This window comes from Pseudoliparis swirei, chromosome 8, assembly GCF_029220125.1.
Source record: "Pseudoliparis swirei isolate HS2019 ecotype Mariana Trench chromosome 8, NWPU_hadal_v1, whole genome shotgun sequence".
NCBI lineage: Eukaryota > Metazoa > Chordata > Actinopteri > Perciformes > Liparidae > Pseudoliparis > Pseudoliparis swirei.
This window is the reverse complement of record NC_079395.1, coordinates 20,502,943-20,527,973: the sequence shown is the minus strand read 5'-3', so window position 1 is coordinate 20,527,973 and position 25,031 is coordinate 20,502,943. Positions and strand designations below refer to the sequence as shown.

At 43.3% G+C, this 25,031-nt stretch overlaps 1 protein-coding gene across 2 annotated transcripts in view; it reads left to right on the top strand.

The window, feature by feature from the left end:
• astn1 (astrotactin 1) overlaps nt 1-25,031 on the top strand; it is a 462,961-nt gene that overhangs the window by 410,156 nt on the left and 27,774 nt on the right. For both annotated transcript variants that reach the window (XM_056421820.1, XM_056421821.1), the window contains exons 19-20: nt 4,707-4,840; nt 6,452-6,603. In XM_056421820.1, the coding sequence (XP_056277795.1) occupies nt 4,707-4,840; nt 6,452-6,603 (286 nt within the window). The remainder of the gene's footprint in view (nt 1-4,706; nt 4,841-6,451; nt 6,604-25,031) is intronic.

Sequence of the window (25,031 nt, the reverse complement as noted above, 5' to 3'; positions counted from 1 at the left end):
ACCCTTCTCTGCTCTTCCATTCGAGCAGTTACCCACCCATGACTCTAGAGTAGAGACTGTGTCTGTCCCACGGCCACTTCAATTAAATAAATCAAAAGTAAGCAGAAGAGGAGTCGTACACAATAACCTTATACAAGTTAACACCATTATTTCAGCAGTGCAACAAAACAGGTCTATTAAATGTGGTCTCCTAAATATTCTATCTCTGTCATCTAAAGCTGTGTTACTAAATGATTTAATATCAGATAATCACATTGATTTATATTGCCTAACTGAAACCTGGCTGAGCCTTGAAGAATATGTCTGCCTGAATGAATCGACTCCTCCAAGTCATATTAATACTCACATTCCTCGAGGCACCGGTCGAGGAGGTGGAGTAGCAGCCATCTTTGAATCGAGCCTATTAATTAATCCTAAACCAAAATTACACTACACCTCATTTGAAAGCCTTGTTCTTAGTCTTTCACATCCAACCTGGAAAACACTACAGCCAATTCTATTTGTGATTCTGTACCAGCCACCAGGTCCATATTCAAAGTTTATATCAAGTTTGGTTCTTAAAACTGATAGTTATTATTGTTGGAGATTTTAATATCCATGTGGATGTTGATAATGATTGCCTTAGTGCTGCATTCATCTCCTTGTTGGACTCGATTGGCTTCTGTCAGAGAGTACAGAAACCCACTCACAGCTTTGGCCACACGCTTGATCTTGTTCTTACTTATGGCGTTGACATTGAGCATTTGAAGGTCTTCCCACAGAATCCTCTTCTGTCAGACCACAACCTCATAACTTTTGAATTTATACTACCGGAGTGTACTCCGTTAGTCAAAAGTTTCTACACCAGATGTCTAACTGACTGCTGTAGCTAAATTTAAAGAAGCGATTCCTTCTGTATTTGATTCGATACCACGTCTCAATATAACAGAGGACTCCTGGTCTAACTTTAGTCCATCCCAGATTGATCATCTTGTTGACAGTGCCACAGGCTCTCTGAGAATGACACTGGACTCGATAGCCCCTCTGAAGAAGAAGACAGTGAGGAAGAGGAGGTTTGCTCCCTGGTATAACCCTCAGACCCGCAAACTGAAGCAAACGTCACGAAAGCTTGAACGCATATGGCGTTCAACTAATCTCGAAGAATCCCGCTTAGTTTGGCGAGATAGTCTTAAAACTTATAAGAAGGCCCTCCGTAATGCCAGAGCAGCCTATTACTCATCAGTAATAGAAAAAAATAAGAACAACCCCAGGCTGACAGAGAGTCACAGCTCTGTGGAGCCGAGCATTCCTATAAACCTCAGTGGTAATGACTTTATGAACTTCTTTAATGAAAAGATTTTAACTATTAGGGACAAGATTAATATTCTCTTGCCCATAACCAGTGCCAATCTGTCCTCAAGTGGAATGGCCTTGGAAACCGCTGTATACCCTGGTGTATATTTGGAGGGCTTTTCTCCCATCAACTGTGACCAATTATCTTCAACGGTTTCTACTTCGAACACATCTACCTGTCTCTTGGACCCCATCCCGACGAGGCTGCTTAAAGACGTTTTGTCTTTAATTGGCGGCTCTCTATTAGATATTATCAATGTGTCTCTGCTAACAGGCCATGTACCACACTCCTTCAAAGTGGCTGTTATTAAACCTCTCCTGAAGAAGCCCACTCTGGATCCAGAGGTGTTGGCTAACTACAGACCGATCTCTAACCTCCCCTTCCTCTCCAAGATCCTTGAGAAAGTGGTCGCAAATCAGTTGTGCGACTTTCTACATCATAATAGTTTATTTGAGAAATTTCAATCAGGATTTAGAAAACACCACAGCACCGAGACGGCACTGGTGAAAATTACAAATGACCTCTTAATGGCAGCAGATAAAGGACTCCTCTCTGTCCTGGTCTTGTTAGACCTTAGTGCTGCATTCGACACCATTGACCATGACATCCTGTTACAGAGACTGGAGCAGTCGATTGGCATTTCAGGCACGGCACCAATTTGGTTTAAATCCTATTTATCAGATCGATCTCAATTTGTATTTGTAAACGATGACGCCTCGATAACCACCAACGTTAATCACGGAGTTCCACAAGGTTCTGTGCTTGGACCAATTTTATTTAGCTTATACATGCTTCCTTTGGGCAATATTATCAGGAAACACTCCATAAACTTTCATTGTTGTGCAGATGATACTCAACTTTATTTATCGATAAAACCAGAGGAGAGCAACCAACTCGGTAAAATTCAAGCATGTCTTAAAGACATAAAAACATGGATGACCTGCAACTTCTTGATGTTAAACTCAGACAAAACCGAAGTAATTTTAATCGGCCCTGAGCACCTCAGAGATCAATTATCTGGTGATGTGGTTTCTGTAGACGGCATTGCCCTAGCATCCAACACCACTGTAAAGAATCTTGGCGTTATCTTTGATCGGGACTTGTCCTTTAACTCCCACGTAAAGCAAATCTCAAGGACTGCATTCTTTCATCTACGTAATATTTCAAAAATCAGGCACATCTTGTTTCAAAAAGATGCAGAAAAATTGGTTCACGTTCGTTACTTGAGACTGGATTACTGCAACTCCTTATTATCAGGCTGCTCTAATAAATCTCTTAGGTCCCTCCAGTTGATCCAGAATGCTGCAGCTCGTGTTCTCACTAAAACTAAGAAAAGAGATCACATCACTCCTGCACTAGCTGCTCTGCACTGGCTCCCAGTAAAATCAAGAATCACTTTTAAAATTCTTCTCTTAACGTACAAAGCCTTGATTGGTGATGCACCATCATATCTTAAGGAGCTTGTAGTACCATATTGCCCCACTAGAGAGCTACGCTCACTAAATGCAGGACTACTTGTAGTTCCTAGAGTCTTAAAAAGTAGAATGGGAGCCAGAGCCTTTAGTTATCAAGCTCCTCTTTTATGGAACCAGCTTCCAATTTCAGTCCGGGAGGCAGACACAGTCACCTCGTTTAAGAGTAGACTTAAGACTTTCCTCTTTGACAGAGCGTATAGTTAGGGCTGAATCAGGTTCACCTGGTCCAGCCCCTTGATATGCTGCTATAGGCTTATAGCTGCCGGGGGACGTTTAGGATGCACTGAGTACCTATCTCCTCTTTTTCTCTCCTTAAGGATTAATTTTCATCTCTCAATCACACGTTACTAACTCTGCTTTCTCCCCGGAGTCCTTGACTTCACGTCTCATGGGGTCATCGGACCCTATGAGACGGCATAGATCCTATCTGCCTGATGGATCATCGAGGTCTGGGTCATGGAATTCCTGCTCCTGACTACGCCACTGTCCTGTTGAGACTCCGCCCACTGTTGACTCCGCCCACTCCTCCTCCCCACCGCCATCTGCCTGATGGATCGTGGAGGTCTCCATCGTGGAATATGCCTACTATGAACTATCCATACACTCTGTCATATTCATTGAATGTATTTTAACTCTAAATCTGTCCTTCTGTACACATTACATCTATTGCATCTGTCCATCCTGGAGAGGGATCCTCCTCTGTTGCTCTCCTGAAGGTTTCTTCCCTTTTTTCCCCCCGGAAGGGTTATTTGGGAGTTTTTCCTGGTCCGATGTGAGGTTTTGGGGCAGGGATGTCTATGTGTACAGATTGTAAAGCACTCCGAGACAAATTTGTAATTTGTGAAATTGGGCTATACAAATAAACTGAATTGAATTGAACTGACAACATGTGGTGGTCAAAATATCACAGCGACCTCACAAAACACATTTTATTTACAAAGACCCAGGACTTTTGTGGACCGCTAACACCGTCAGCAATGTTAGCCGCTGACTTTATTGTCATTACAAAGAGTACAGTGACAATTGCCCTAGAACTTGTATTGTATTAAAAGTACTCATAGTACAAGTACCAGGCAACGAAGGGCAGTTTTAGCATCCGATCAGATGTGCACAAAGAAGCGGTAGAAGTGCAGTGCAATGTGCTCGATAAATAGCCGTCACCACGTTGAGAGCTATTTGGAGGCCATCTCCATATTACCTTTAAGGAGAAGAATTCTCTATAAACTCATTTAGATTTCCTGAGTTTGGTTTTTAATGTTGGTATATCCACACACTGGCGTACGGACGGGGAACATCAAGGCCTACAAGAAGTCGGCTTTTAGTATTTATCGCAATTGTGACTAATTTCCATCCAGCGAGTGACATGAGAGTCAGATGACTTGTATCTGATTCAGAACCACGTGTGAAAATGGCCCATGTCAGAAATGAAATCACAGTTGGGACACTTTTGCCTGTGGAGCTTTAAACCTTCAGTATCCCTATGGAGCTGCTTCTTTGTGTGTGTGTGTGTGTGTGTATCACAATACCAACGGCAGAAAACCCCCGGAAAAATCAGGAACGGCTCGGGGTTTCAGAGTCTCACACAACCAGAAGCCTTTACAATCGCTAGGCAACCGCTCCTCCTCCCTGAGCCATGCCGTCCCCACTATCGACAAAACTGGCTTTTTTAAATACCTGAATGAGGGAGTAAACACACTCAACGCATTCGTCGGAGCTCGATTGGGCCACATGGAAACGTGACCTTTGTTCCGTTTGCACCGGGCACCTGTAATATGACGTCGTTTGTGGATGACGTCCTGCAGCTATGGATGTGATCGCACTGGGTTGGGCCTGTTGTAGTTTGATGTTAGGTTTGATGTTTGTTTTCGCCTGTCGTCTCTCTCTCTCTCTCTTTGTAGGCTTTGCAGGAGGCGATGATGAGCATGCTGTGGTGTTCGTGCAAAGGCGCCGTCATCGACGACTGGTGCCGGTGCGACTCCAGCGCTTTCGGCGCAGACGGACTGCCCACCTGCGCCCCGCTTCCCCATCCCATGTTAGTAAAAGTGACCTCTTCTCCAAACACGTGCCATCCCTCGATTGTCACCGACATCCAGTGGCGGCTGGTGAATTTTTTGGGGGGGGGGGCGCAGTTGGGCGACGCGGTTTAAATAGCACTCAACAATGAGAAGAAAAGAGGTTTTGAGTAGAATATTGTAAAAAACAACGCTTTATTTCAAGAACACACCGTGCTCAACACGGTCCAATAACAACTATCAACACACTGTAACTTTGGGCATGAGAGGTTCAGAGCAGAATGCTTTTAGGAACATTGGGTTGGGTTTCAGAGGTTTACAAAATAAAAGAGTTTCACCCTCACATGAAAGAGGTTCAGAGCAGAATAGAGTCGGAAAGAGATGCATCACATGTTACATTGGGTGTTTGACAGAGTAGACCCACTACTGTAAAGAAAAGTAGCCCTCCTCTCTTTATTCTTTAAAGTTGGCAAACTTCTCAATAACTCTCTGGTTAAAGTCAATCATGTCTGTGACGAGCCTGTTTCCATTATTCTTGAGGGAATGTGTCTGTTTTTCCGAACTTCTTCGTTGTGTTTTCGATGCCAATTCGGTCTCCTTCTGCTGCTCTGCTCTGCAGACAGGGTTAGCGTCATGCTGTTAGCTAGTTAGCTCCATGCTCTTAGCTAGATAACTGCGGCAAGATTCGTGCTTCTTACACTTGTCTGCAGCTCTTTAGATCCCTCACCCCGTTGTAGTCCAGAGAGTTTCAGTCCCAGGACTTTGGAACAACAGACAGGGGAAACTAAACAGCGCATTACTCACTGAGCCTCCAGCTGACAGCTCCGGTTAGCAACCTGCTCGCGTAGCTCCTTGGAGCTCTCTGGGCTGAGGGGACGATACCGGTCTCTGATTTGCCGAATAGTCCAATCACGTGAAATAAGAAACAATGTGATTGGCCAGGGCGCACATTTTTGCGCCCCAAGATTCACGTTTCATCCGCGAATGAGAAGCCGTCCTTGCCGAAACGACCGTGAAATGTTTGCTCGCTACCGCACACACACGTTGGGCCGGCGCCCCGAAATTGGGGAGGGGCTTCTCTCAGTGAAGATGAATGGCGATATATTATTTATGTCACATTTAACTTAAGTGGTTGTTGACAGGCTTACGGTCTCCCACACACATTTAGCGCGTCAACACGGTATATTTACTATTTAAATAATTTGGTATATAATGTTTTTTGACAGTATATATTATATATTTTTCTTCTTCTTTTTTTTCATCTCAAAATTTTAAGAGGGGCGGCGCCCTAGCGCCCTCTATGGACGCACCGCCACTGCCGACATCCCTCAAGCGAGTTGTCTTCAGGGATCCACGCGTGCACCGACTTTTATCGTTCCGGCCACGTATGGATTGCAGCATGGTCTTAAAATGTGTCGTCGATTTTAAAGCGGCCATTGATTTATTTCTCCTGGGAGTGCCAATCAATGAAATGAGCTGCTGCGTTGATCGCTTGGCAGGAAGGCCTCTGTACACATTACATGGCTTCAGATCACCGGCTGTATTTGTGACACCGGTGAAAATGCTAGCCGCCGGTCGCGATGGTTTACGAGCCCGGCTCGCTGACAGCATCTCTGTCACTCTGTTGCCAGGCTGAAGCTGTCCTACACCTACGAGCCCAGCAGCTCATTGGTCATCATGGAGTGGAACCACACCGAGCCGCCAATCGGAGTGCGGATCGTCGATTACCTCATAAGCCAGGAGAAGGTGACGGAGAGGACCGACCACTCCAAAGTTGAGACAGGTACGTCGGCCGAGAGGTTTGGCCACCGATGCTGTTTGAGGACCAAGAGTTGGAGAAGTATCAACTGGGCTAATGTTGCCGGGCAGTTTTGGTAAATGCTAGTCAGAAAAAATAAGCCATGAATGTATACATTCTACTGACGTGCAATGACCATCGGTTTGCAGTACATGGGACCATCCCTGTTTTTGGTTGTGTGTCACTTTCAGATGAGTCAGTCAGCTGACCATGCTGAACATTGTATTCACACTGGCTCGAACCGTGAACCTGGCAGCTTGTCAGCACCATGTGGCAACATGAGCCCAATTTGTTCATTAAACCGACTGGTAGAAAATAACTCGGCGCAAAAGTGAAAAGGGAAGGATCTCGTCATTCAAGAGTCGGTGAGGGCCACTCCACTGCACTTCCACTACAAAGGTAATCAGTAACCAAACTCCCCAATGCCAGTGGTCAGTCTGAAACGGGTGGGTTTTACATTTCAGGCCCAGGTGTACACATCACGGCAAGTGTTAAAGGCCTAAATCAGTTCTTAAAGCCTCCACAAGATGGCTGTCACCAGTAATAATGGTAATGGAAAAGTGAAGCGTTCATTTAAAATACTTATTATTAGACCAATTCTCATAAAATAAATCGGTGTTGAATGTATGTGGTGCATATGTATCTAATCTACAGTATTTGCTTTCAGAAAAAGGATTCTGGCTATTAGTCACAGTGGTTATGACAAATTGCCTATATGCCAGTGGGACTGTCAACTCTGTGTATAAGTGTTTTTAAAGGGTTCTTAATCTGTATGCGCAGCCTAATCCATCTGCTCCATTTGCTTATTCTGTATGTGTGTGTGTGTGTGTGTCTGTGTGTTTGGCTCTGTCATGCAAAACAGATGCACCTTTATGAATGGGAGCTGGCAAAACAAGTGTGCAGTTTATGTTAGCAGTAATGAACCCGATCCATAATGGAGACAGGTGCAGCTCCCTGCGAGTGCCAAAGTTTGTTGAGGCTTAATGATAGAATAAACTGTATTAGTCGGAGCGGTGAACATCCTTAATCAATGCAGCATACTCAGATGGGAGGAGAGGTGAGCCGTTGGTGCAGCAGTAATGTTCTTTAGAGATGTTTGTGTTCTTTATAAGAACTTGAACGGGAACAAAACTTATTGAAGTCAGTATTTCCAAGGTTTAATCCTATTCATTTATTCACTTTTCATCTATAGGGCCGGATAAACGATGGCCCTGCCTCTTAGTCCTCTCTCGTATTGCGAGTCCAGTACACATTTCATAGATTGCTGATGTGTGAAGACGTAAGCCGTGATCAGAGGGCATTCTGAATCATACGTGACGGTTCAACAGTGTGATTTCTGCCCGGTGCGGCCACGGAGATGCAGGTTTCTGGAACGTTACTGAATAAAACCACAGGGGGAGAAGTTTGGATCATATTTTACTGGCAGGGAATCAAAACAGGCATTAGTGTCGTCTGTGTGGCTCCTGTACATATTTAACGGTGCAGCACAGCACGCACGTTCTGGAAAACAGTTCACCAATGTTCGAACTCATTGAAAGCACATGTAGAACGACAGAAACAGGAATATGTTGTGGAAAATCATAAAGGTATAGAGTCAATCACATAAGTAATATGTCATATTCGAAAAGGATGCCTCATTGGGACGTGCGAGCTGGAAAATCTCCTCCTGGCTGACCTTTTTGGGTCTTTTTTTAGTTTTCGGGCCCACAATATTTCAACCTTTTAACACGTTTTCAGTCACTGCATTCTACCAACATCTAGCGAGTGAATATAGTGGCACATCCTTTTGTAGGAGCTAGCAGAGACCAAAACGGAGTGAACAGGGACTGTAGGTCAATCCAAATTCCTTCTCTATTGTCCATCAGGATCATCACTGGACATGTCTGAGAAAAGTCCTGGAAAATATTAATATTCATTGTATCGCTATATATGTTGCTGCATGGCTTGGTTAACCTAGTTAGGCTACACGGACACAATGCGTGGGCCATGAACCTCGTTCACTACCTGTACGTCTCCCTCCCTGCTCATTTCGTCAAGTATTCTTCTTCTTCTTAACTTTGTGGACATTTGATGAAACACAAACTGATGATGAAGCGCTGTGCCATCTTGAATCCAAAGTACCACTCTCTTCTGGCCTCACCGTTACCAGGGCTCTCAAGTGTCACGCATTGAGCGTGAGACTCACGCATTTCGGTCTTACGTCACGCACTCCCGCCACACATCGTATTTCTCACGCTGAAAGAAACTCTCGGCTATCTAATGTTTTAATGTGCCGCAGCGCGCAAACATGAGCTGGCCGTGCTGCCCTCACCGTGGAGGAATCAAGCGCTCCCCTGGAGTTCTGCTGTGAGGTGCCACTTATCAGCCAATCAAAAAAAAGAAATGGGCTCCACAATAACCAATCAGAAAAAACCCTGTATCTGAGTAAGATTGAATCCAGCAACCAATGAAAATAAAGCATCCTGGAATTGCGCGCGACTGACGAAAATATCCGAAAATTTCGTTCTGCGGGGGGAGTGGGGGGGGGGTGCTGATGGAAATGTCACTCTTGCCTGTCTTCAAAACTTGAGAGCCCTGCCATTACCAACCTCCAGGAACTCCTCATGTCAGCTGATGGGGGGTCGAAGTGGTACACAATCTTGTATATCCAAACCATACCATAGCCACAAACTAATTGATGTATTAACACTGGGGCTTTTGCAGTTCCCCACTTTGCCAGGGTGGTAATCCAGCTTTTCTGTCAATAAGGTCATGCTTCTTCCTTGTGGGAGTAAAGAAATGGAAACTGTACCCATCAGTGGAACCTCTGCGCTAATTTATCGTGAAATGTAGGCGAGATTTGTTCTTCTTTTTTTCCCCAAGACCTTTCGGTTTCCGTTTTCCGTTGGAACGTTCCCTCTCTCGCCGTTTGAACAAGCTCCCCCATTACCGCCGTGTTCCACAGCCCCGTGAAAAACTAATGTTTGTCCCGTCCCCTAATCTGCACTGTCAGAGCGATAAATGTAGAAGATTGAGCAGAGGGAAGAAACGGGGGATGCTTAAGTATTTGGCGTAACTTTCTGCGGTTCTGAGAACATTTTTGGGGTCTTCGATATTTCGTGTTTACTGAAGACTTAAAATTCAAACACAGTTCTTATCTGGACACAAAGTCAATCATTCGGGGCATCGGGGTTGTGCTTTGGTACAACATCAAAGTGTACCGTTTTTGGAACGCTTTAATCAGGATCAGACGCATTGAAAGAAACATTTTCTTGATGACGCAAACAGGAAGCGGTCCGCAGTCTCGAGTCCAGATGAAAAATAACCTGCTGAAGTTTCTTTCTTGTTGATTCAGAGCTGTGGCAGACAGAGGGAGGGATATTCCAATCCGATAAAGCAGTTATTGTAGCTCGCTGTAACTACCATGGAGCTCATGGCAGTGCTTTGGTACTGGGCAAGACTCGCAGAAACTGCGGCTATTCAACTGGATTGTTTCTGTCACGATAGGCTTTTCCAGTTTACCGACTCTGTTGCACTCTAAATAAGACAATGCTGAGTTTCCATGGCGCACTTCAGTCCTCCTCATTAACTAACGGGGGGCTACTTTCTCACACAAGGTCTTTACTCTGCCCTCGGCTCCACGCGAGCATCATTTCTTCAAAGTGTTCCAGCCGGCTAATCACTTGCTCTTAAGGATGGCACAGATATGGTGTCACAAACTCATTGGAAAAACCGACTCCCGCCTGCCCATTAATTGCTTCAAATCACACTCACGGGCTCGTCATTGCAAAACCAAAGCAGAGGATGAATATATCAGACTCCAATTGTTTGTTGCCTAAAGCCCCAGTTTGGTCCACTCTCATGACGCATTAATATATATCTATATATATATATAGATATATATTATGCATTTTTATGCCTGCCTTGGGATCTTTGTGGCTTTGTAGTTTTTTCACATACGGTCAGCAACTGTGTGATATTCTCCGGTCCTCTGGACCGTATGTGTGATGTCAGTACTGCATCGCTACCCAACACGTTCTCATTTCAGCTACAACCCAACTTGACGCTCTCAAGTGTTTACCATTCAGCATCAGTTTTGGACTGGGCTTGATCCAGACAGTGTATTTTCTAAATAAAACTTGCGTGTTCACAGGAAACGTAGGTTCAGCTCAGTACATGCATAGAGTCTCTTGTAAAAAAAATAAAGACTTGGTTATGCTGAGGAATAGAGAACATGGTTTGGGTTCAAATAAGTACATTTGTCACGCAAAATAAGTACGTCAGTTAAGTACGTGTGTTGCTTAAAGATGTTAGCAGCTTTTGCCTGGGTGAAAGTCATGTGGCCCACGTTGTAACCCAGGTTTTGAAAGTTGCTCTATGCATATAGGTTGATAAACTAATTGTATTTTTTTTCTGATGAAATTAGAAATAGCACGAGAGAGATTAGCATCTGGTCCAATAGAGACAAAACGACCTGCACTTTTCTGCTGCAGCATAGTGATGCTGGCGAGGACTCGAGTCTCCGCATCAGTTCAGGCTGTTTTAAAGCGCGGGGCAGCTGTTTTGACTTTGTGACCACTCAGAGACATTTGTTGTTGTGCTGCTGGTTGAGAACCCAGCATCCAAGTTTCTTCACTTTGGACCAGGTTGAAGTCCATCAAAGCTTCTCTCATGGGAAATAACATTGTATGTGAGGTCCTTTTTTGGCAAAAACACCCAAGATGTTTTTTTATTCTTTCTTTAAAAAGGACTCGCTCTGAAATAACAGGCCTCCGCTTTTGAGCTGCCACAAAGTGGGATTGCAAAACTGTTGATTTAAAGATGTAAGACAAGATTAGCACTTGTGCTGGGATGTTTCATCTTGTCTCCATCATGCAGACCTTTAAATGGATATACAGTAACTTGTTTCAGTCTTAGTCAAAGTGCACCTTTTAGGCCACACTGCCAAAATAGCAAGTTATTCATAATTCGTTATCCTTCCCAAATATTCAGTTCTAAAAAAAAGCGCCTGACAAGAACGCTCAACTATTGGGCCAGATGACTTTGGCCCAAAGCTGAATCTATGTTAGGACGCTGATTGGCTAAATTGTGTGTCACTCATTTAAATCTTTAATCAGTAATAGGCTATATTGCTTCTGAGACCCTCCTCTTCTGGGCTAAAACGATTCGGCCCCAGCGCTGACAGGCGGAGAGGACGTGCACGAAATGTACATTACATCTATTGCACCTGTCCATCCTGGAGAGGGATCCTCCTCTGTTGCTCTCCTGAAGGTTTCTTCCCTTATTCCCCCTGAAGGGTTATTTGGGAGTTTTTCCTGATCCGATGTGAGGTTTTGGGACAAGGATGTCTATGTGTACAGATTGTAAAGCACTGAGACAAATTTGTAATTTGTGAAATTGGGCTATACAAATAAACTGAATTGAATTGAATTGAAAAAGCATATATTCTTTCTGCAGATATCCTAATTTAAAAATATTACTGGTCTATATTCCATATCCCCAAAACACAAATATTGACGATTTGTATAATTTATATATATAATTAAATTTATTATTATAATGTCTTTCCAGAGAAAGCTTCACACTTGCACCTGTTCACCTCCCGCACATTGGCCAGATAACTCGCCGGTCAGGAGTCTTACGCGGTTCACCCAGATCACTTTCTATAACTTCTGGGTGTTGAAGTTGTCAAAAAACTCTCTAACAGCTCCCTCTCTGTGCCAATTTGATTCCCCGATGTGTGAAATTTCCTAGCTCTAATCACACTGAGTGAAGGCGTTCCAGCTCTGGTCGGGGGGCCTCGACTGCATTCTCAAAGGAGGCAGAAAAACAAACCCACGAGTCTTTGAGAGCCGCCCACCTAAGCATCTGGTCTTTAGCGGAGGATTGATCACTTCGGAGACCACGCCCTCATCGTGAATGCACAGGCAAAGGTGACCGTCGCTGGGCTGCGTTACAAGAGGCTGGGGTGGGGGTGGAGTGGGGGGGACAAGAATCTTCCGCTCCTCCTCTCATTCACCTTTTCATCGCCCTGAAATCCTTATCTCCTCTCTTTTGATAATTTTTCCCCTGACCATTCTTTCTAATCCTCTCGATCCCAGTTATTCCACTTGCCCCGTCCCTGGCCTCCCCTTTCTTTACTTCTCTCGCTTCTCTACTTACCGCTTTCCTCTTCTTGTCACTGCTTTACCTCGTTCTTCTCGTTTTTCATTTTCTCTCTTTTTTTCTTCCTCTTTTCTTCAATTTCTTTTTCCCTTCAAAAGGCATCAAGACTATTGGGTCAAACATGGATGAACCAGCATCTGTTGGTGGTCAACTCTACCATATCTGTTTAACATACTGTGCAGGAGGACCTCTAAAAAGGGAGAGTTTGGATGTTTCAGTGCATTTCTACATTACACTTCACAATATATATCACTTTAAAGGGTACTATTTAAATAGGACAGTCAGACAGGCCTCTCCAACTGGGAACTGAAGCAGGTATATCCATCTCTATACTCTCTTCAGAGAAACAAATAATAATTTCACCTCGCAGTACACAGGGGTTGATTGATTTATTAACACCAAATTGTACAAAATAACACAAAGCCCCAAAGCGAGGTAAACCACAAAAAAAGTGGATTTAAGCGGATATTGATTATTTGTAGGTGGTTAAAATAAATGTGTCCTTGCTTTGCCACTGGTCTGGTTTCTCCACCTTAGGGGGCACTTCAAAACATCCAAACCAAACCTTTAAAGTAGCTTTTATTGATGTAATGTAAACATGTACTTTAACTGATGTTTCCATTGTTTTTCATCTTTATGTCCCTCTGGTACACCCACATAGAGTACAGGAAACTAAATACATAAAAAATAGATACAAAGCATCACTCTACAGAGTAAATACCCAGTCATTACATCAGACAAGTACAATATATCCAGACATTAAATGACAATAGGATTTTTCATCACAACGTCCTCATGACAAAGGGATGACGAAACCCTGAGCTCTATGGAGTCCCAACATCAAGTTGTACAGGACAATAAAAGGAGTTATGATTGATGTCTCGCACCAACTTTAATGATAATCTAACAGGCAGTTCCCACCCCCAGATAAGTGACGAGGAGAATCCATCAACGGTAGTGTACGGGCTTGTTTTCTACAATTACGGACGTAATGTATCAGTCAAGGATATTTTGATAAATGAATCAGCTTAATATGGCTCTGGTGATGATAATATCGGGCCTCTGGGTTTTCAATCGCTGTTTAACGTGATGATATCAGCCTCCTAGACTTTAAGACGAGTACATCTGCTCTGTTGTAGACTTATTTTTTTAACATCTTTTTCTCTTTTTTCCCAGTTTTTAAAATGTGATATCTAAACATTAAAAAGAGGCCCAATTGGATTATGCCAATAGGATGGATGAGGAGATGGTGGTTGTACTACATCCTCTCACCTATGTGTATCTTTCCCTGCTCTACCATAAGGTTCCAGAATAAAAGCAGAACGTCTTCATCCATTGCTGGTGGACATCTGCATGTTAACTATATACAAAAATATTTTGTCTTCACACTCGTGCCACTGCTCGTTTGATGCTGCTAATAAATACATACGAAAGATGATTGCTGCACTGAATTGTATACCCACAAATGGCTCGCGTGATACATTCCAGAAGGACGCTCAAAAACAGAGCATCGATTTACGGGAAAAAGGGCTCCGAACCGGCACCGCTGATCATCGGTAAAAGCAAAACAAAACAAATGGACCAAATAACTGCTCTCAACTTTCTCACTGGCAGTTCATCGGAAACAGATGTCGGAATACCCCCCCCCCCCCTCCCATCCCCACTCCCGCCCCACCGTTCATCACCAAAACATCCTCAGAGCCGTGTTGTTTGTACGCAGAGCATTATGCTTGTTGACGGCTGCACGGTTGCATTTGTGTATTGTTTTTTTAGTTTTTTTTAAAAAATCTTGTCTGCGGTTATGTAATAATAGATACACGTCGACATACGTACAGCTGCTGATTGCAGCATCCAGGACTCAGCCAGAGCCGGAGCCGACAACAGCTTGTTTGTGCAGGAATCTCTCCCTTAACAAGCTTCAGGCACACAAGGTGAGATCATAGGGAAAGCACGGGCCCACACACACACACACACACACAAGCATATGTATGGTCCCCCAGCAGATGTGGGGAAACTTCATGAGGAGGAAGTCTGCTTTAAGTCAGGGTACGCTTGGCTGGACCGGTCTCGCTGCGAGAAAAACAAACACCCCCAAAGCTGTGAGCTTTCCGATGATGTAACCGCTTTGATCAACCAGCGAGGGCAAGGTTTGCTCAAGGGTCAGTGGAGCAGGGATTCTGATCAATCAAAGCATTGCTCAACCTGTCGGTATCACACACACGTGTCTCACCCCAGAAATCTCAGCGCCATTCACTTCCTTCGGCTTTGTATTCATCTCGAGTCGTAAAGGTCGGTGGTCCCTTCATTTCTAAATGTTCACACACATGTGACATTTGAACCCTGACCATATTGTCCAGGTTGCAGAGGAACCTGGACAATATGGTCAATTGGACAATGGACAATTTTGTTTTACAAGTCTAGGGAATCCAGAGGCATTCTCAGGCTGGACTCAAGCATCTTCTGTGTTTGCCCCCCAATTCATGGTCCAGTTGGATGCACTCATACACCTTCCTGGGGAGGTATTCTATCATGCCTCCGAATCGGAAGCCTGGATCACCTTTGCTGTCTTTTCTTTCAATGCATTGGTGCAGCGGTTCTGGTCTGTGGTATATAAGTTCATATAAGTTCATCGTGGATCTAATTCAATTCAATTCAGTTTATTTTATATAGCCCAATATCACAAATTACAAATTTCCCTCAAAGGGCTTTACAATCTGTACACGTACGACATCCCTGACCTTTGACCTCATATCGGATCAGGAAAAACTCCTAAGATATAGAAAAAAACCTTTCAGCGGGAAAAAAGTGAAGAACCTTTCAGGAGGGCAACAGTGGAGGATCCCTATCCAGTGTGGACAGAAGAATAGACTTCATGTGTAGAGATGGAAGCATTACAGAGTTACAACACATTCAAGTGTATTAAGGAGGCATCAGACACAGCCAGGTCCAATGGACCCTATGAGACTCCGGGGAAGGAAGATCTTTGGCCTTAACAAGTACCTCTCAGTTGTACACAGCGTTAGTTAGTTCACTACTAGTGCTGCACGTCGGTTAAAAAAATGCAGTTTTTGAGTGAGTAACGAGATGAAAATCCCTCATTCTAACAAAATAAAACTTTATTTGTAAATACCGGGTTTTTCCATCTTTGCCAAACCCACGAAGGGTCACCGGCTCGAGTGGACATCCGTCTCTAGGAGATCCGGGGACTTGATGTATAGCCAGCCAGGGGACTGTTGCATATCCTCAGGGCATCCTCCTTGGAAAACATATCTCCAAAAGATAAAGGATCATGTAACATGTCCCCACAGCCAGCGCTCCATCCTTCAAGGCATACACTTCAATCCCCCTCCCCTGACCCGTTTCAGGGTCCGTCATCAGGTACTAATTAGCCATGAGAGACTTTACCAGAGGCGGGGTGGGGGGGGTAATTACCTCTAATCACATTAACCCATGGCACATGGTGTGATTCACATATTTGAGGGCAATAAGAGCTCTGTTGCTTTACCCTAAACCGTGGAGCTAGAGGACCAACATGGCAGAATCCTTCATCAAAGAACTGAGATGTTATTGGAAAGTTTATTGCACGTCATGTATTATGGTGTGCAGCAAAAATTAATCTTGTTTTCAGGCCTTTTGTATTTGTCCAGGCTTTCTTTGTGTCTATGAGGCCATGCTACCTTATCATAGAATGTAAGTTCCAATGGCCCCATTCCCCCTTACCCTTTATATTTGCTTGTGTTTCCGAAAAAGATTGTATTTAAAATACCTTCCATCGTAAGTGTAATGTCTCCCGGAGGGGAAAGAAGTGACACCTTCTCACAGAGGAATCCCACTTCCCACCGTGGGACAGCTCTTCTAAGCATGGCAGGTCCAGAAGTGTTAATGAGATTTTTTATTTTTTTATTTTGACGGATATTCATTGAAAACGGTCACCTAGCTCACAGTGTTGGAGGCACAAATCAGCTTGTAGTATTAACTCATTTTGATCTGCGCCATATTAATTCATCCCACACGGCTGAGTTATTTATTGTATTTATACTTTGAACTGCCGGTTACAAAACAGTAAACTTGGGTGAATCCTTTCATCAAAAGCTCTTTGGAGGCATGATCACCAAGAAGATAAATGCAGTATATGTCAGAGGTTCTCTGGTAAATCAGTCTCCCTGGCGTGTGGTCATGGAATAAATAAAAAGTGGATTTGTTACTTTTCCACACACAACCATCACCTCGTTCACTGCATACAAACGAACAGCAGGGCGCACTGTGTGTTCTGAAAAGAAAAAAAGGCCTTTGCGTTGCAGTGCCACAATATCAGTGCATTAAAGCAGCCAAAGATTCCCTTTTTTTTATCGAAATAGCTACCTCCGTTTCACCCTTTGTGAGTCTATTTGTGAGTCGTCGTGGCAACATGTGGTTCCTGGAGACACCGGCTGTTTGCAGTCGATCATTTTTCTATTTGATTCGCATCACAGACCGTAGGCGTGCGGTTGAGATCAAAATGAAGGCCGAGATAGAACAAATGGGCACGGTCCAAGCAAAGGGCGCCAGCAGTAGAGGTGGGGGGGGGGGGGTAGAAGGGGGCGGGGCCATTGGACCCCCCACCTTACGGATCATGTCTGATGACACGAGAGGGTCTTTTCACAGGTTGTGAATGTGCTGGATTTGATGTTGAACAGTCTAATAAATGCTTTAATACAAACAGTATATCAATCATACCTGTTGAGCCAAGATGAGATATTCCTGACAGTATCTGGGCACAAAAAGGAATTTAATAACAACAATTTTGAAGATACTTGACACGGGGCTCTTGGGAGGGTTTTGTTGATCACTATGATGTTTCATATGAGAAGTAGCACAACTGGGGGGGGGGGGGCATCCGGTTTCTCGATGACATACGATACCTCAAACGCTTTCATGGCGTTCAATGCAGTTTATTTTATAGAGCCCAATATCACAAATTACGAATGTGCCTCAGCGGGCTTTACAATCTGTACACATCCCTGACCTTTGACCTCACATCGGATCAGGAAAAAAACCAAGAAATATTTAAAAAAAACTTTCACGGGGGAAAAAAGAGAAGATTGAATACATTTTTAAAGTTAAGAGCTAAATCAAGAGGCTATATTTGTGAACGTTGTCCTCTTGTGAACAACTGTGCTGAGAAGTTATGTGAAAAGAGGAAAAGATTGATAATCTCGGACGCTGTTCCAGGAGGATCCGGAGTCTCAACCAAGACGTCGGGGTTATCCCTAACTTATCATATCTACTATAAACTCGGTCTACTATCCTTTCATCAGAGCTGCTCTTTTTGGTGCTGAAAGGACAGCGGCCCGGCTAAAATGTCTTCATTGTGATTCTTCACTGTGTAAATATGAGCATTTCCACCAATTTCCACTGCTGGTCCAGATCAAAAGACAGCATTTTTATTTTTTTTACGGGCCATTGTTTTTTTCCGAAAGGAAACTTCACCGCGGGACTTTTTGGCCCCCACGATCGGATCGTTAGTAGATTCCGCTCTGTAGGAGGGGGGGTCGGCGCGGTTGGAATGGATCGCCAATGGGGATTGTGCGTCACTCAAGTCGGTGTGAACCGACACATTTGTCTAAATAGAAGTCGGTTGCGTGAGACGAGCGGCTGACGGAACGAACACTCCAGAAAGCACTTTTAAAAAATGAATGTGTGTGAGTGTGCTTATAAGAGAGGGGAGCTCAATTGAGACGGGGGGTGGGGGGGAGGAGCCAGAGAGATGAAAAAAAGCATTGAAAGAGCCCAACATCTTCACCTTCCTTCATATAAACCATGCACACTCTTTTATGAGCACGCAGGTTTACTTTTATTGTTGTTCTTTCAATCATTTTATTTTAAGTTTTTACAAGTTACACATTACCAGACAACCAAAAACAACAAATAAATAAAAATGACATAGCAGCATAACAACCAACTATACGAACAAACAACAACGACAGAAAAACACGGACATAAATCGAATTTAAATCCTCCTCCATATTTAACCATAACTATATCATTCTCAACATAATTTTATTTTCAATTCATCCAGGCTACTTGTCGCATGCCCGCCGCCGCCCCCCCCCCCCCCCCCAGGAGGTTTATGTACATACAACATGTTCGTTACACAGGAAGCCAGACACATCGACATCCAATGCTAAAAATGAAAAGGGTACAACAGAATTGCAGAACTATTATGTCCGTCAAAACCATTACATCTTACATTTGTTTTACTTTTATTGTTCTGTAACTGTTTACTTGTCTACCAAGGTATGACGGACAAGCAGCCCTTCTCAGTTGTGTTATGGACTATTGTATTCACCTTTATCCAAGGTGTTATTATATTGACGCATTTGGATATATTCATAGTTGGCGTGCGAAAAGTTACAGAACAACGTATCGCCTCTCTGAAAAAGTAATGTTCTATGAATGTTCTACGAGCTTAGATCCCATGCAAAGTCAACGAGTGGTGCGATAGACGAGAATTTTCGGCGGGCACCGCGAATGATGAGAATTGCGCGACTAAAAATTCACCTCATTTGCCTCAAGTTTAAATATTCCAACTTTGGCAAAAAATGTACCCGTCGCTGAGTTGCCAAAGCCAATCAGCGTTGAGATGCTCCGCCGTTGGTGAATCTAACTGGCTGCTGCTGCTCTATTGTTATTGTTAAGTTATTCAGACGTCGGCGGTGAAAGTCATTGAGCTGTGTGAGCCTTCGGGTGATGTTATACATGATATTAATGTCATGAACAAAAACACGAGGGCGTTAGATGTTCTGACGTTTGTGGGATGTCCTCAACAAGTATAAAGCAGAAGTAGTGGTTATTTCTTCCGTGGTGGATGAAGAAAATGATAACTGTTTTTATGGATGTTGATATGACACAGAGATAAGCCACGCCCCCTCTAATTCACAAATGAAGCGAATCATACGAAAAGCCACAAACAGTCGAGTGAGTAAACTCACGCGAGTAAAGCGTTGCGAGTAAAACGTTGCGAGTAAAGCGTTGCGAGTAAAGCGTTGCGAGTAAAGCGTTGCGAGTAAAGCGTTGCGAGTAAAGCGTTGCGAGTAAAGCGTTGCGAGTAAAGCGTTGCGAGTAAAACGTTGCGAGTAAAGCGTTGCGAGTAAAGCGTTGCGAGTAAAGCGTTGCGAGTAAAGCGTTGCGAGTAAAGGGTTGCGAGTAAAGCGCTGCGAGTAAAGCGTTGTGAGTATTCGCAACATGTTTGGTGTGAACGCAGCTTTATCGTCCTCGTTCTGCTACCCCTCGCTGTCCAAATGGGATGTGGGTCTCCAAAAGTTCAAAACAATCCTCCCTCTCTCTGTGTGGCCAATCACAGTGGTCTGGTAGTGGTTGTGACCGCCACCGACATGCCAAGAAACTACAGTGAGGGGTTTGTCCGTGATCACGTTGTTGTTGTGTCGCTGGTCTCTCTGCCTGTTGTTTAATGGAAAGGTAGACAACCAAATCCAGATGTTATTTGTTAAGGCTTTTACTGCCAAGAGAGTGTGTGCGTGTGTGTGTCGGAGTGGATGCCAATTACAGATATAGTTACAAGGAAGCTGTCTGCTTTATCAGTAGTGGATGAAACCTGTTATATGGAGGAGAGAGGAGAACATCTGTGTGTGTGTGGGTGTGTGTGTGTCCGCTGAGTTCATCGGGTTCATGATGTGTATTTTTCTCTCTCTCTGACTTCTGCTGAAGTGGATGCCGACTACTTTCATTGTAAAACATGGTGCTATCATAGCAGGAGAAGAACAAGTACAAGAAGAACTAGAAGAACAAGAAAGAGTAAAGCAATAATGAGGTTGCTGTTTGCATTCACACTTGAGGTTAGCTTAGCATTGTTACATTGTGAAATACATCTCAGTTGCCATTATTTTTATGTTGCTGGACTTTTAGTATCGCATAGCATCGGCGGAGCTGGAGTCCAGATGTACTCAGACCAGCTTAGCTAGGCTTAAGTACTGGAGGCAGTTGAGTTGGAAAATCGGCCTTTTTCCAAATTTCAGAAATACCCACAAACTTTTTTTTTTTTTGGTGAACCGCAGGCTCTGAGGCACAAGGTGGAGGGGGTATACAAATGGCACCCCCTGCACGTGGTGTGGCACCACGACACAGAATGTACCGGAGAGGGCACCTCACCATATTAGCGCCCCAGGAAGGGCACCCTAAAAGGCTCCTTACCACATTTTCTCCACTGTAGTTTCATACTAAAAGGCACTTCTACATTTTCTTTTCTGAAAGGTCATCCTAGAGGGCACCTCATCACATTTTGTTCAGAAATTGTTTGTAATTGCTCAGGTATGTCACACAACCTACGATTATCTTTATAAATGGGTTGGATTCAACGCATTAATTTCTTATAGGCTAACCTTCATGGACATAGCCATGCCCTGAGTCTTTAATGCATGAACATTAATGTTAATCTGTTCTCAGTTTTCAAGAAACACTTTTTCAGGGGAACAACATGTTTTCATTGTACGAGTGTGTGTGTGTGTGTGTGTGTGTGTGTGTGTGTGTTTGTGCGTGATTGTGTGTGTCCGTGTTTCAATTGAAGCATTGGATAACAAGTCATAAAAGAACACTTAAATGTACAAAAGGGAGTTAATTGACACTGTTGGTTAAGTGTTATTAATTTCATTTCCATGTAGCTCTACAGGTCTAATAGACATTAAGATTCCACAGTTAAAACATAATGATCTTTTGAGCACCTGTCCTTTCTATTGAGAGGAGAAAAACAGCAGTGGATTGCACAAACATACACACACACACACACGCACAGACACACATGCACTTAGTGTCCAGGCCTGCATAACTGAACTGAAGACAGCAGGCAGGACTTCAAAAGGTGAGACATCCCATAACTCACATCAGTCTCCTGGCAATCCTTGATTTTTCCAACAAATCATACTGAAAGAATGCCGAGGGTAAACAACTCCAGCTGAATGACAAGTTGCTCAGAATTGTCTCTTCCCGCTCTAAAAGCCGGGTGTCCACGGTGTATGTCAACTTTTGTGTACGTCAAATGTTCCACTGCAGGTGGGACGGTTTGACTTCACCCGACACAATTCAATTATGTTCAAAGAGGCGATTAATTTGGCGTTATGTTACGTTTTTTGGGTATTTTGAGCTCATTCTATCGCACAGTAAGTATGCGTCCATCTGTTTGTATGCAAATTTTGTAAAAAAATTGAGCATTTAATTGTTATGCTTGGGCTGAGGTGGTTAAGTGGGATGGTAACAAAATGACAAAATACAGCCCGTTATCCTGAAAACAAACGGCAAAAAAAAGCAACAAAATGACTTATTTTCGCAACCTGCAATACATCTTAAAACGAGAAACATCTTAATAGTTTCTTGCGTATGCACCTGAAGGCTGCATGATGTATTAATAATCAACTGAGGCTAAAGCTACACAAAGCAGAAAAAAAAATTGCCATCCTTGCTTGCTGATGATTGATGTCGTAGACCTGGAAGCTCGGGAGGAGCATTTTAGTTTGTGTATTGCAGGCTCAATTACTATTCCTAAATTTACTATTTAATTTACTACCATTTAATATAATATAATTGGCAAATGTTATGTCCACCGCCAATCGGAGCCAAACTCAGAAGAAAGCCCTGAAGTCTGAGTCTGTGGCATGCATGAACGCGCAATTTCATGGATGTTTGTCTTATTTCCAATCGGTTTGTGGGTTTAAAACACGTGAGAAAGAACAAGCAGATCTGTGCCTGGAGTCGTAAATTAAAAATCATTCATATTTTATTTATAAAATCAGACCAAGTATCTCACCAAAGTAGCTGCCTGAAATCCTTTGATGCCCCCCTCACCCCCCTCCCCCAGGAACTATCAAGATACAATTTCCCGTCTCAAGCTGATTTATGGATCTCCCTGAAAAGACAGATTTACAACACTTCCCAATCGAACCTTAAACAAGTCTTTTGAATGTCATCAGGCCAGCAGGTGTGGTGGAGATGAAATGCAGGATCACGTTCCTCCGATGGTGGGAAAGTGTATACCAGTGGTCCCCAAACTACGGTCCGCGGGCCGAATTCGGCCCGCCTCCACATTTGGACCGGCCCCCTGAACAATACCAGAGACGCGTTCCGATTCATTATTTTTTTCACCCGGCCCGCTGCCGTTGAGATTGCAGTGAGACGCGGAGAAAATGTGAAGTGGTGCTCTTCGCAATAAAACATCTTCGATGGGACGTGTCGCGTCTCGGCCAATCAGCGTTCAGATGTCGACAGCGTTTGGGAAGTTAGGTTAGCTTGAATGTTAGTCCGCTACATCTGCTGCTGTCACGCTGCACAGTGTAACGATACTAACAAAGTACCCGTACGTTAAAAACGATGTGATTTAGCATATTTTTAGTATCGATACTTCATTAAAAGAGCGATCAGAGCGCATGCGCTGCTCCGCTCCGTTATATGCTTTCTGCACGCGCAGCGCTCACAGACAGCGAGCACACTCTCACCTCTCACTAGCACCACCCCCCCCCCCCCCCCCCGCGCTGGCCCACCAGAGCAGACAAGGGAAACGTTATGTGGCCCTCTCAGGAAAAAGTTTGGGGACCCCTGGTGTATACCTTGTTACACCAGCTGAGAGAAAATACATTTCCAATATGTTTTATTAAATGTGAGTGTCTCCAAATGGGCCCGTCATGTCTCGCCTACAGACACGTCTTGTTTCATTCAGCTCCTGCGGTTCGCCACAATCTGTAATCGGTTCACAATATAAAAGACATATTTCTCCTCCATTTTTATATTTATCTCACTTGTGATGGATAACAATTGTGTTACGGTAATTTAATCAGCATTCGTACGGTCATGGAAAACCTTTAAAAAATAAGGGAATTTTTAAATGGTTATTTCCAGGCCTGGAAAAGTCATTGAAAAAAAAAATCCCAAAGGTTTTGGGAAAGTCATTGATATTTGTTATATTCATATGTTCTATTCACGCTGTGTATATATTGTATGCTTTGGAATTCTCATTGTTAGTTTAAATACTACATCTTCTCACTTTTTCATGTATACACCAAGTTTTTACACGTTTGGTCATGGTGAGAAAGTCGGTTGGGGAGTGAGAGCAGACGGGTATGTGAGCATGTGAAAATGGATCACCCATGTGTACTTGGCGAACAACTTTTTAATCACAGTCCATTTGACACTGCCAAAAGGCAAAATTTGTATTTTGACATCCGCGATTGAGGTGAGGCCAAAACGTAGAATATGGTTCAAGAGAGTAATATAACGGATTTTGTCTGGAAAGAGGGGGGGGGGGGATTCCTGTGTATCGCAACTTGGGGGTCTTGTGTTTGTAGCTCTGGCCTTCATTTTGGTTGACAGACCTGGGAGCGCACAGGCAATGCAACAATGTAGTCAGAAAGAGCAAGAAATACGTGGTAGGAGGCCGGTTTGTAAACGATGATGGATGTTTTCAATTAATTAGGTCTATTTTTATCTAACCAGGTTTTTTATCCAACCAGATTTGCCTAGCAATGTTGCCCCCTTCAGAAACTAAGGGGGTAATATTATCATTATCAATTAATCAATAAGAAAGCTAAACCTACGAAAATAAGGCATAAGTTTTAAAAATGCAAAAAACGTGGAAACTTTAGACCATTGGTTCTCAACTGGTCTGGCTCCGGGACCCACCATCTCCCCTTAATGACAACCCAAACCGCGGAACATTCTCAACTTCTCAAATTGATTTAATGAAAATAGGGTGTAATTTGAACCTGAGATAGAATGGAGACAGAATACGTATTCCTACACAAAAACAAGTTAAATGATAAATCAAAATGACCAGTTGGTGACGATGCTAGAGAGGGAATTATTTCTATAAAAGCTGCATTTTAATTAAAAAACAAAAAGTGCATCTTCAGGACACAAGGTATTAAAACATACATAACAGTGAGGAATCTCCGGCCACTTTTAAACTAACCCAACAGCTTTTATGCAAAAACAAATTAAGTAAAACAACTAAGAAGACTTAAATGATCTAACAAGACAAACTATGACTAAAAAGGTCACTGTCTTGAGGAGCAGCTTTTCTACAAATTCAAAATAAATTATATAAAAAGTGCAATTCAAAATAAATGAAAGAAAATTGCAATTCAAAAGGATTCATATATACACAATTTAATTGTCGTGTTATTACCTCATCAGTAGGTAAATACTGAAAAACATTTTGCTTTACAGAAAATTAAGCGGCACTCAATTGAACCTGAGGTGTAACCCCGGCAGGAATTTCTAATGGGAGA